The sequence below is a fragment of the Trichosurus vulpecula genome, chromosome 5, assembly GCF_011100635.1.
Source record: "Trichosurus vulpecula isolate mTriVul1 chromosome 5, mTriVul1.pri, whole genome shotgun sequence".
Lineage (NCBI taxonomy): Eukaryota > Metazoa > Chordata > Mammalia > Diprotodontia > Phalangeridae > Trichosurus > Trichosurus vulpecula.
In genome coordinates this window covers 92,917,772-92,930,150 of record NC_050577.1, presented here as the reverse complement: position 1 = coordinate 92,930,150, position 12,379 = coordinate 92,917,772, and the positions used below count along the sequence as shown (strand labels likewise).

The 12,379-nt window shown below is 38.6% G+C and overlaps 1 protein-coding gene across 1 annotated transcript in view; it reads left to right on the top strand.

The window, feature by feature from the left end:
- Window positions 1-3,432, top strand: part of LOC118851965 (polypeptide N-acetylgalactosaminyltransferase 11-like) — a 69,518-nt gene extending 66,086 nt beyond the window's left edge. Inside the window, exon 8 of the mRNA XM_036761574.1 lies at window positions 3,268-3,432. Within this exon, the coding sequence (XP_036617469.1) occupies window positions 3,268-3,432 (165 nt within the window). The remainder of the gene's footprint in view (window positions 1-3,267) is intronic.
- The last annotated feature ends 8,947 nt before the right edge of the window (window positions 3,433-12,379 follow it).

Below are 12,379 nucleotides of genomic sequence, written 5' to 3'. Positions count from 1 at the left end.
CAACCATAGTCAAAAGTTCAACAGCTTCAAAAGTGAACAAGATGCTCATCTCCATTAATGTATTCCCTTAAGGTCCTTGATCCTAGCCATCCCAGGATAAGATACACACCCAGAACACATAGAGATTTTTTTCATTGGAGCTATAAACTAACTGAGAGGCCTTTTTTTCAGATAAATAAGTAGAAATGTGGAAAGTACGTGGATATCAGTTGGGTTTCGGCCATGATATAAGGAAGGAGCCAATCAAAGAGCATTTATTTAAAGAATACAAAGAAAGGGGAAAAAAACATGGTAACTGCTCTCTAGGAGCTCACATCCTAATGGGGAAGGCATGTAAAAATTTTACATATAAGATGTATATAGTGTGTTTATACACTTCTTGCAGAAGGTGGAATCTGTGCTGTCTTGAAAGAATCCAGGAGGCAGAGGTGAGGAGGCAGAGTGTTCCAAATATGGGAGACAAACAGTGAAAAGGTACAGAGTTGGGAGCTGGAGTATCCTGTGCTAGTATCAGCAAATAGGCTGGTGAGGGGGCAGTTAGGTGGCACAGTGAGTAGAGCAGGGGCCCTGGAGTCAGGGAGACCTGAGTTCAGATCTGACCTCAGACACTTGACACATGTACTAGCTGTGTAACCTTGGGCAAGTCACTTAACCCCAATTGCCTTGCCAAAATTCCAAAAAAAAAAAAAAGCAAATAGGTTGGTGGATCAGAGAATTTGTTGAGGGAGTAAAGTGTCAGAAAGGTAGAAGAATAAGAGGGGTCCAGGTTGTAAAAGGCTTTCAATGCTAAACAGCATTTTATATCTGATTTTGGAAGTAATTGGGAGCCACTGATGTTTGTTGAGTAAGGAGGATGACAGGATCAGACCTGTCATGTAGAATCAGACCTGTCATTTTTTTAGAAAAAAAAATTACATTATCATCTGAGTGGAGAATGAATGGAAGTATGGAGAACTTGAGGCAGGGAGACTAACTAGAATATGATTTTGATGGTTTAAGCAAGAAGTGATAAGAGCCTGACCCAGGGTGGTGATTGTGTGCATGGAGATGAGTGGATGTGTATAAGAGATGATGATGTAAAGGTAGAAATGACAAGGCTTGATCCATGGATTGGATAGGTAGAATAAGTAAAAGTGGGGAGGCAAAGATGACACTGAAGTTGGAAGCCTAGGTGATTAGGAGAATGGGATGCCTTCAACAGAAGTAGGAAATTTGGGAAGAGGGAAGGTTTGGGAGAAAGATACTGAGTTTTGATTTGGACATGTTAAATTTGAGGTGCCTACAGGACATCCAGTTTGAAATATCCAAAAAGCAGTTGGTAATGCAAAACTAGAGCTCAGGAGGGAGAGTAGAGGTAAATATACAGTTCTGGGAATCATCTGCCTATGGGTGATAACTAGTTCCATGGGAACTGATGATCATCAAGTGTGAGGGGGGGAAAAGAAGAGGACCCTTAGGAAACACCACAGCTAGTGGGTATAACTTGACTGAAGATCCAGCAAAGAAGACTGAGAAAGAATAGTCAAGTAGGCAAGAGGGGAGCCAGGAAAGAGCAGAAAGGAAAGAGAATCCAGGAGGAGAGGAGGATCAACAGTGTCAAAGGTAGCAGATAAGTCAAGAAGGATGAGAACAGAAAAGGCCGTCAGATTTGGAAATTAAGAGATCACTAGCAACTTTGGAGGGAGAAGTTTCAATTGAACTATTAGTTTGGGAGCCAGATTGTAGAGGATTTAGAAATGCACGAGAGATGTGGGAATGTAGACAGCTTTTCCCAAGAATTTTAGCCTAGGAGAGAAGGAGAGATATGATCAATAAGCATTTTTTGAAAATGAGGAATACATGGGCATGTGGACTGGCAACAAAGAGCCAGAGGAAAGGGAGAGTTTGAAGAATAGGAAGAGAGTGGGGATGATGAATGGGACAATCTACTGGAGAAAACAAGAGAGAATGCGATTAAAAGTGTACATTGAGAGGTCTGCCTTGACAAGAAGTAGGGCCACTCCTTTATGTGAGAGCTGGGTGAAGGAGGAAATAGAGGGGGAAGATATCTGAGTGATGGGAGACAAGGCAGCTCTAAGCAAATGGCCTCAATTTTTTCAGGGAAATATGAGGCAAGGACCTCAGCTGAGAGAGTGGGGAAGGGCTACTGTGATGACCTTGAGGAGGTATGAAAATGTTTAGAACAGCTGTGGCATATGGGATGGCAAACTGATTTAAGGGATTGAAAGATTGCTTTGCTGTAGTGAGGATCCAGCTGAGGTTATCTAACAAATTTATAGTACACCAAGTCAGCATGGTTCTGTGATTTTCTCCAGCTCCCTTCAGTAGCATGTGAACAAGAAGCAAAGGAGGCAGGTCAACAGTATAGGTAATCTACATCTGAGTTTGGAAAGATTTGATCAGTAATAGGAGCAAGGGGGCAAGTGATTTAAGCGTAAAAGTTAGGGTAGGGTTGATTCATCAAGAAGTCAAATAGGGAAGGGAGGGAGGAGAGCATAGCCAGTATGGAGGTGATAGCCTGGGAAAGAACCTGGAAGTGAAGGAATTGGAAATCATAATGACAGCAAAGAACAATGTTGGAGTTGTAAGGCATAGGGAAAGATGGAATGATAAAAGATTATGGTCAGACAAAAATTTCACAGTACATGAATATGAGCTGCTAGTATTTCAAGTTTAAAAGTCAATATTAAGGTTTTAACCTTCAAAAAGAGGTTATATGTCATCAAATGAGAGTATCTTGGAGTTAGAAGAGATCTTAGAGGTCATTCTAGTCTAATTAGCAACTGAAAAAGAGGTTCCTCAACAACATCCCCAGCAAGTAGCTAACCAACCTCTGTTAAAAGAGGTCTATCTAGTAATGGGAAACTTGCAACCTCCTGGAGCAACATATTCCACTTTAGGGAACTCTAATTGTTAGAAACTCTCCACCCCTCAAGTTAAAATCTGCCTCTCTAAACTTGTTCCTAGATCAGCCCTCTAAGATCACGAAGAACAAATATAATGCTTCTTACTACATAAGGGCCCTTCAGATCCTTGGAGATTACCTTCAAGTCTCCCCTAACTTTTCTCTTTTCTGTGATAAACTTTCTTGGTTCCTTTCAACTGAATCTCGTATGACATGGTATCTTGTCCCCTCGACATCCTGATTAACTTCCTATACTTTTCCATGTCCTCGGAATTACATTGTAACCCTAATTCTGTTTCTAATCCTAATTCTAACCTTAACCCTAACCCTCTGGATTTTCCTATCCCTTATTTCCAATTTAGGAGCAATTTTTTTTACAAAGACCTGACCTGAGGAAAAGAAAGTATGGAAACATCAGTGAGCGTGTTGAATTGAGAAAAATGCTGGGTTGCAAATCATTTCAGTGGTATTTGGATAACATCTATCCAGAACTGGAGGTATTTCCACTCCCTGCTAAAGAAAATTAACCCTTCTGAATAAAGAGGAAATCAAAATGACCTCATATTCTGCAACATAGAAGAATGAGAAAATAAAACCATCAGGGAACTTCCTGTATGTTTCAAAAGCTGTGAAACACATGAAAGATGAAATAAATGGCGTTCTAAAAAAAATTAATTTAGCTTCATTTATTTAATGAGAGTCCATAATGTCTGTTACTGCTCTGGCTCTAAAGGATACTGACTTCATTTTTCCAGGGTCAAGGACTTAGAAATTTTATATTTGGGTAGAATTGTCACACAATTCACATTTAGATCTTATCATAGATTGGGATGGAGATAAAGCTGTACAATTAGTTCCCATGCTTCTCTACTACATGCTTCTAATGGTCAGGAACTGACTTCTCATTCACTAATCTGACCAGGTGATCTAAGGTAAATTCCCCACCACAGAAGTACATGGAGAACAGTTTCTGGCTGTCAAGCTCCTTTCTTACCAATTCAACCCTGTACCTTTTGTCCAGATTCCTTTGACTGCGTTCTTAATATCACTTTGTGGTTTGTGTTTCTGTTCCCAATTTCTATAGCCTGCTCACCTGGTTTTCTGATCTCTGATGCCTGGTCAGTTTCCCCGTTTGGCTTTGTCTTACTACCTAGCACAGCTTAGCGGTAGCTAGGTGGCCCAATGGATAAAGGGCTAGCCCTTGAGTCAGGAAGACCCAAGTTCAAATGTGGCTTCAGATGCTTACTAGCTCTGTGACTCTGGGCAAATCACTTAATCTATCAGCCTCAATTACCTCAACTCTAAAATGGGAATAATAACCACAGTATTTACTTCTCAGGGTTGTTGTAAGGTTTAAATGAGACAATATTTTTTAATGCATTTAGTTTAGTGACTGGCATATGGTAAGTACTTAATAAACAAATACTTGTTTCCTTCCTTATTTCTCCTGTCCGCCTTCTCTCCCATCTCCCTGAATCTCCATCCTAATACCCTACCTAATGACCTGTGGCTTATTCCATCTTCATTACTTATATGAATCCAAGCCTAGATTAACTTTAAAGTTGCTGAATTCTGACCTGACCCTTCACAACATCATATAGGTTTCCTGGTCCGAACTGTTTTGTTTTTACAGGCTGCCTGGCTGTGCCACACTTTTAGATGTTTATTTTTCACAACATACATCAAAAGCTGGTGAAGTCATGGGGGAAAGGGGCAGCTACTGTGTGCCAGCTAGTGGAAGTGGTGAAGCCTTTAAAAGGTCTTTTTCTTCACTAAAATGATAAAGAAAATAAGAGAAAAGGAAGAAAAATAGCAAAAAGGAAAGAAAGGGGAAGAAGAAAAAAGATGAGAATAAAGGATAGGCTCATTAAATACTTAGATTGACATGAACAATTGGAGAGAAGACTATGGTTTTTACTAGGGGAAAGCATGATCGTTAAGTTTTCTGGGGGAAAATAATATCTGTAGATAAAGAGTTACCAGTATATATAATTTTTTTATACTTTTGGAAAACGTCTGATGCTATCCTACACCAAAGACTGTTTTAAAAATTGAGTCACCAATGGGATTAGAAGAATGTTTTATTATGGATATAGAATTGGCATATAGGCAGAAAACAAAGGGTGAGAAAAAGCAGACATGTATCTGGAGAGAAAAGTAAAATTTCTCAAGGATCAGTGCTAGGATTAGGAGACAATATGCTGTAATGCAGTATTTATTAAATTGTGTTCTGTGGGATCTTGGGATTCTGCAAAGCAGTCCAAAAGGAATTTGAAAAGAAAAAAGTTGTAGTGACAGACAAGTACAGAATCATGTCTGCTTTCTTTGAGAAACATATATATATATATATATACATATATGTATATATATAATATATGTATATGATTGTATAAAGGGTGTGTGTGTAATACAACAAAAAAAATTAGGTTCTGATGGAGTTTGGAATTAATTATTTAACAGAGTCAACATTTGTTTATTGCTCATCTACCTTAGTATGTGCATGTAAAACAATTCATATTCTTGGGGGGTTTTTTAACCGTAAATTGTTTTTTGTACATAAATTCCACAAAGAACTTGCTAAGTTCTACCAAATTAAATCAACATATACTTTAGGTGGCACAGTGGATAGAGTTCTGGGCCAGGAATCAGGAAGACCTGGGTTCAAATCCAGCCTTAAGCAAGTAATAGCTGTGTGACCCTGGGCAAATCACTTAAAATCTGTCTGCCTCAGTTTCCTCAAATGTAAAATTATGATAATAATAGCACTTACCTCCCAGAGTTGTGAGGATTAAATGAGTTAATTAGTTTGTAAAGCACTTAACACAGTGCCTGCCACATAGTAGGTATGATATAAATGCTAAATATTATTATTATTACTCTAATAATGATTTAATTGCAAAGATGGGCATAAAGGAAGACAGCAAAAACATGTTAGAAAATGTGGCTTGAGATCAAGAAACAAAAGGTTTCAGATGCTCATAGATGGCACTCATGCTTTTATACTTACTGGGCTTGGAGTCAGAGAGGCTGAGTTTGAATTCTGGCTCTGTCCCTTACTACCTTTGTGACCTTGGATAAAGTCATTTATCCTCTCTGTGTCCTTATCTGTAAAAAGAGGAACTTGAACTAGTATTAATACCTTTTCCCCTACTCTCCTTCCCCCAAATTACTTTGCATTATATTTATATGTAGACCTGTTCTCTCAGAATAGAATATAAACTCAAGAACAGGGGCTGTTTCATTTTTTTTCTATGTATCCCTAGTGCCTGGTATAGTTCCTGGCACAGAGTAGCATTGTGAATGAAATTAAACAAAAAGGTAAACTGAGGCACATTTCTCCAAGCAAGATAGGATTTTATTCACAGGCTACGAATCCTGAGTATAAGATGCGTCCATGGTGTGCCTCCATTTATGCTAAAGACTCTGAGTAAAAGGACAGCTCCCCTTATAGGTTTTGAATAAAGAATGGAACAGAGTAGGTAACATCATGGAGCTGAGGACAATATGATTGGTTACAGAGCTGGAGTGTGGAGAACAATATGATTGATTGGAAGTTGGGAATGCGGGCTAGCCACAACCCCATTCCTTCCTTCTTGTGACTAAGAAGTGTTCATTGTATGACCCTACCTGTAAGACAGTGGCCTAGACTTCTTTGGGTAGCAAACCAGGCATATCTGAAGGATAGTTTAATGGTATAAAGATATTTGGCCTGAGGCCCTTAATGCAAGCTTCTGTAATGGTAATCAGGGTGGGACTTTTTTTTTTGACTGTTTTCTCTTTTGGAATGCTAAGGTAATCAAGTACCATTGAGTCTTGCCTTTCAAATGTAATGGCAAGCAAGGTGGGACTTTTTGCTGTTTTTGGTGCTTCTCATCACTGAGGTAATCTAGTGCCTTTGCCATAGTCCTGCCTTTGTTTCTTTGATTGAATCAAGAGTCTTTGATGACCTGCTTAAGAAACAATCAAGCCTAGTTCACATGGGTTTGAGTTCCATGGATGTGACATCCTCTGACCCTAAGAAGGGTATATAAGATCTGAGGTTGGCGTTTTGTTTTGGGGCTCTCACTCACTGGAAGAGTGTCATGTGATTTGACCAGATGAGACTCTGGGTAGCTGTCACAGAACCCCCCAGCTTTGAAAATCCAGATGTTGGTGCTTCGCTCTCTGGTCACTGTATCTATTGCTATGGACAGATAGAAGCCTGTCTACTGATTTGTGTTTGTTCTGTTTATATAGTGTATGCTTGTAATTTCTGTTTGTATTCTCTCTAAAGTTCAAGGTGCTGACTTTTTCCCCTGAATTAAGTGAATGATATATGAATGTTTAATTAAAGAGAGATTGTTAACCCCTTAAAGTTGCTTTCCTTAGAAAAGTAGATCAAAGAACCTATGCTAGCAGCCCTCCTGTGTGTTCTTGTTGTTGGTCTTGTGTCCAGAGAACTGGATTTCTAAACTTAATCCATTATAGGCCAGCTGAACTCTGAACTAAGTTTAGAGGCAGAGAACTATGACGTAGGCAGTTACAGGATCAAAATCAATTAGCTGTAAATAGGATCAATAAGAAAATGATACACGATCAGTTTTAATCTTCTCAGTAGGTACTTAGCAAATGCATATTTGTTGATTGACTAAGTGACCTCTGAGGTCCCTTCCAGCTGTAAGTGTATGAATACTTTGTTCAAGAAAAAAGTTAGGAGATGTGGGAGATGGGAAGTATGTAATAACATCACAAGAAATAAAGTTATCTATATCTTTTCTTTTTAATATTTTCTAGTAAATAGAAACACACATACATATACATCATATATAATATATATATATATATATATTAATATATGTCGAAGAAAGCAGATATGATTCTGTACTTGTCTGTCACTACAACTTTTTCTTTCTGTTGTGTTTGTCCTTCATTTTCAAAGTGGACTATGACATCAGGGAAATGATGACATGCCTTGCAGTTGACCTTTATTTGAGTGAGTGAGGGCTGTGCAAGGTCACCAGCCTCACTTTCTCCTCCAGAGCCATCTGGATCAAGTGACCACATATTCATCAAGATGACTGGAGATGACCCAGGAGGCAATGGGAGACCCTGGCCCTTTTGGGCTCAGGCCTTTTCATGCACTCACTCAGAGAGAGGTAATGCCCATTCAGTGAACAGGCCTCTTTAAGAAGTGAGTCAAGGGATGGCCTCTTCAATTAGAAAAAAAGAAAAACAAATCAAGCTGGGAGGGAAAGACCCTCAGGGTTGCTATTCCAAAAAGAAACAGTTACCAATGATATTCACTCCAAGCCTGGAGAACCCTAAATACAGCCATTAAGTGGAGCTTGGGCCGGGACTTATTGTGGTCCAAGGTTGCTTTTTTTGTAGGAACAATCTTCTCTATTATATTTGTTACTCTTTTGACGTCCTCTCTTCTCTATGATATCTTGAAATCCGATCTCTCAGTACTTTCAAGGTTGTCATGTCAGGCACCAATATCTTCTCTATGTATTTGTTCAGCTACACTCCTCCACTTCGGTGCTATTTCCACTTCCTCACATAGAACATGGGGCACTGTTAGAGAAACCGAATTTAGTAGTATCACCATCACAGAATCACAGAATCTCAGAGGAGAAGGGAACTCATGGTCATCAAGTTTAGCCAGTATTTGAACAGAAATCTTCTCTGCAACATCTCTAATAGATGATTGCACACCTTTCATGATGAGGGACTCATTACCTGGTATCTATGATAAGAATAGATATTTATGGTAATGCTGGCAAATAAGTTACATTTACATCATAGGAATAATAGGAACATCATTCCTGTTATTATTATTCTAATAATAGGCACATAATAGGAATTTTAAACATGTTCATTTAATTATTTCATTTGAGCCTCACAATAGCCTGTGACGTAGGTACTATGTGTGTTACTATCTCCATTGTAGAGTTGAAGAAACTGAAGCTTAGGACATTAAATGAACAGCTTATGGTCAGTCACATGGCTAGTCAGTACAAAAGGCAGGATCTGAACCCAGGTTTTCCTGGCTCTAACTATCTAATACACTATCCATTATGTCACATTACCTCTCTTCTATTTTGAATTTGTCTTCTGGTTTCATCTTGAGTTAAATCTTGAGATGATTTGGCTTATTTGGATCTCATATCAACATTCAAATAGCATTTTAAGGTTTGCAAAGCACTTGATCCTCACAACCCTCCAAGGCTGGGCGCCATCATTTTCCACAATTGCATAGTTGAGGAAACTGAGATAGAGATGGTAAGTGACTTGTCCAACCAATCACACAACTTAAAAGAAGGATTTGGGGGGCAGCCCTGGAGTCAGGACGACCTAAGTTCAAATCCAGCCTCAGACACTTGACACACTTACTAGCTGTGTGACCTTGGGCAAGTCACTTAACCCCAATTGCCCTGCCTTCCCCTCTCCCCCCAAAAAATTTAAAAAAAAATTAAAGAAAAAGAACTTGGGTTTTTCTGACTCGAATTCCCGTGCTTTATCCACTTTACCACTTAGTTCCCTACTTTTTATTGCCTACTTTTCACTTGCATTGGTTTTTTTTTTTACAGTTTTTGGAGGTCATACAGCTTATAATTTTATATCACCCTCTTTTATACCATTCTAGAAACGAGTTTGTATGATAAACTATGGCAAGGAAATTCCAATGTATACAAAAGGTTATTATTTTATAAATGTTACTATCTTAGGGAGGGAGGAAAGCAATAATTATTCCGTTAGGAAACCTGGCTACAATATGGTGGAAAAGGAGTTGTGCTTCAGGGTTCAGACCATACAACGCCATAAATTTCAGGTATATATTCTAGTTTTGTACTAATTTCAATCTTTTTTCTAGCAAGTTAGTGGGCTGAGCATTTACAGACACCGAATTTAGGAATGACCCTTACGTTAGCTATGTCATTTCCTGGTTATTAAAACATAATCAAATTTCATTTTTGTGATATTTTTCTGTGCTTACTATGTCCAGCTTTCTGATTCTTCTGATTGAAGAAAATATTTGTTTTATATAGGCATGAAGCTTCTGTGTAGCCTACAAGTCTTCGGCTCTCTCATTCTTTATTTCTGATCCATATTTTCCTACATATTTCTTGACATCCTCACCTATTCCTATCTTCACTTTGAAGTTATCACATATTGAATTTATGTTGATTTAAATGGAGGGTCTTGAGTTTTTCATAGAATTTCTCTGGATCTTCATACTCTGAAGCAAATGTTGGTATATATGACATAATTATTCTTGTGGTGGTCTTTTTGCAAATGCTCATCATGAGCATTGCAATACGAGATGGCCAAATGACCCATGAAATTATGTTTCTTGTTGCCTTTAGGCATTCAATAAAAACCAGTTCTGCTATTTCCATGATAAGCTATGAAGCAAAGAAAATACAAAATGGCCCCCGGGCCATGAAGCTTCCCCCTGCTTGTGCCATAGTGGTGACAGAGTAGTAGAAAGGGGGCAGAGGGTGCTAAGAATGATAACAATTCTAAAACTGCCTATAAATTTTAATTTAGCTATTGGTACTCCAAATGTGAAATCCTTGTCCAAAGGCTAAATAATTATTGGCTGATACGATTCTCTCAATAATATTGGAAGAAACAAATTGTACTAATCATGATATTCTTGCTATAAACAAAGCAAAAAAAAATAAAAGGAAGGGGCAATTCTGTAGAAGGATGCTGCGCAAGTTCTCCTTAAAGCAGCTATAATAGGAACTTAAATATTTGCTGAATTGAATGGTAACAAAAGACTTTACATATATTATCTCATTTGATTTTCATTACAGCTCTGAGAATTAGGTAATATAAGTGAAGCAGACCAGAAGAACTGGTCATCATTATAGGTTGATGCGCCTAGTGAGGCATGTTTCTGGACTGGTCATCTTTGCTTCATGACTCACCATATTCCACTACACATGGCACTCGCTCTAGCATTTCATGGAATTGTTCTTTGTGCTTGCACGTCCCATCTGATCTAGATAAGACTCCCTGCCCTAAGCCAGATGGTGTTTATCCCATTTTTAGTGAGATAAGCTGTAATTTTGCAGCCCTGATTGACTTGTAAGTGCAGAATTTTATAATTCTTGCCTATGATTAAGACAGTTTGTAATGCTTTTCTTTACTTCATGACACTTAGTGGCTGATTAGTTCAGGATCATAATTTTTGCTACTTCATACTACTAGAAACTATATAAAAAGCTGCACATTCATCTAGACCCTTATGTGACCTTATTTTAAGCAATGGTTTCCCTAGCTGAGTATCAAGGCCAGAGAGAAATTCCCAATGGTGGCAGATTCTGTACTGAATTATAATACTGAATGTTATATCTGCAAGCCACTCAAGTATGCATTCTGCCATTTACTACTAGCTCGCATCAAAAGCAGACATTATTTTGTGATCATTGTTCTTTAGTCATTTTTCAGTCATGTCTGTCTCTTCATCACCCCTTTTGGGGCTTTCTTGGCAAAGGTACTGGAGTGGTTTGCCATTTCCTTCTTCAGCTCATTTTACAGATGAAGAAACTGAGGCAGAAAATAGGGTTAAGTGACTTGCCCAGGATCACACAACTAGTATGTGTCTGAGGCCAGATTTGAACTCAGGTCTTCCTGACTCGAGGCTCAGGTCTCTATCCACTGTGCCACCTAGCTGCCCTATGTTATAATACGTCTCATTATGTACTTGAATCTGGGGCCAGTGGTGACTGTGTATCAAGTACACATATTCTTGGTGAGTGTCCTTTCTAAAAAATAACCTTGGTCAGCTAAATAGCAAGTATAGACTCCTTCTTTGGCTCAAAATGGAATCCTAAGTAAAAGTTCTATTGAATCAATATAGATAACTAAACACTTTGCTGCCTTAGACCAGCATAGCAACTCTTATCACCCCTTTTTGTATATAAATAAACTAAGGATCAAGTTTTTGATGTGCCTAGGATTGCAGAGCTATTAAATAGTAGGGCTGGATTCCCCAGATCTTAAGCACAGATCTTCCTACTCCTAGGTCAGTGGTCTTTTCATATTATACCATTATGCTAAGAACACATGAGTGACCATACTGAAGGCCATCTTAAAAGTTAATAGATGGAAGGAGGGTCTAGTACCAGTACTTTTTCACATTCAGGCATTTAAGTTCCATAAAACACAAAAGACCATCACCTGGATTTAGTGTATTTAAGATTCCTTGCAAAAGTTCTTCAGACCACTTACCTCTAGGCTGGATCGTCATCACCTGCCCAACACCTGAGGTATGCAAGTCTTTTGTTTTTGTTTTTTTTAACACAACATAAAGCCTGAGAGAGACAAGACATGAAACTAGATGTATCCTTTGGCCCAGCTCTTGCACTAATGGATATATCCTCCACCCCAGGAATTGAAAGACAGAAAGGTCTCACATACACCAAATAGTCAGAGCAGAACTTTTCATAGTAGCAAAAACCTGAAGACAAATGGGGTAATCCA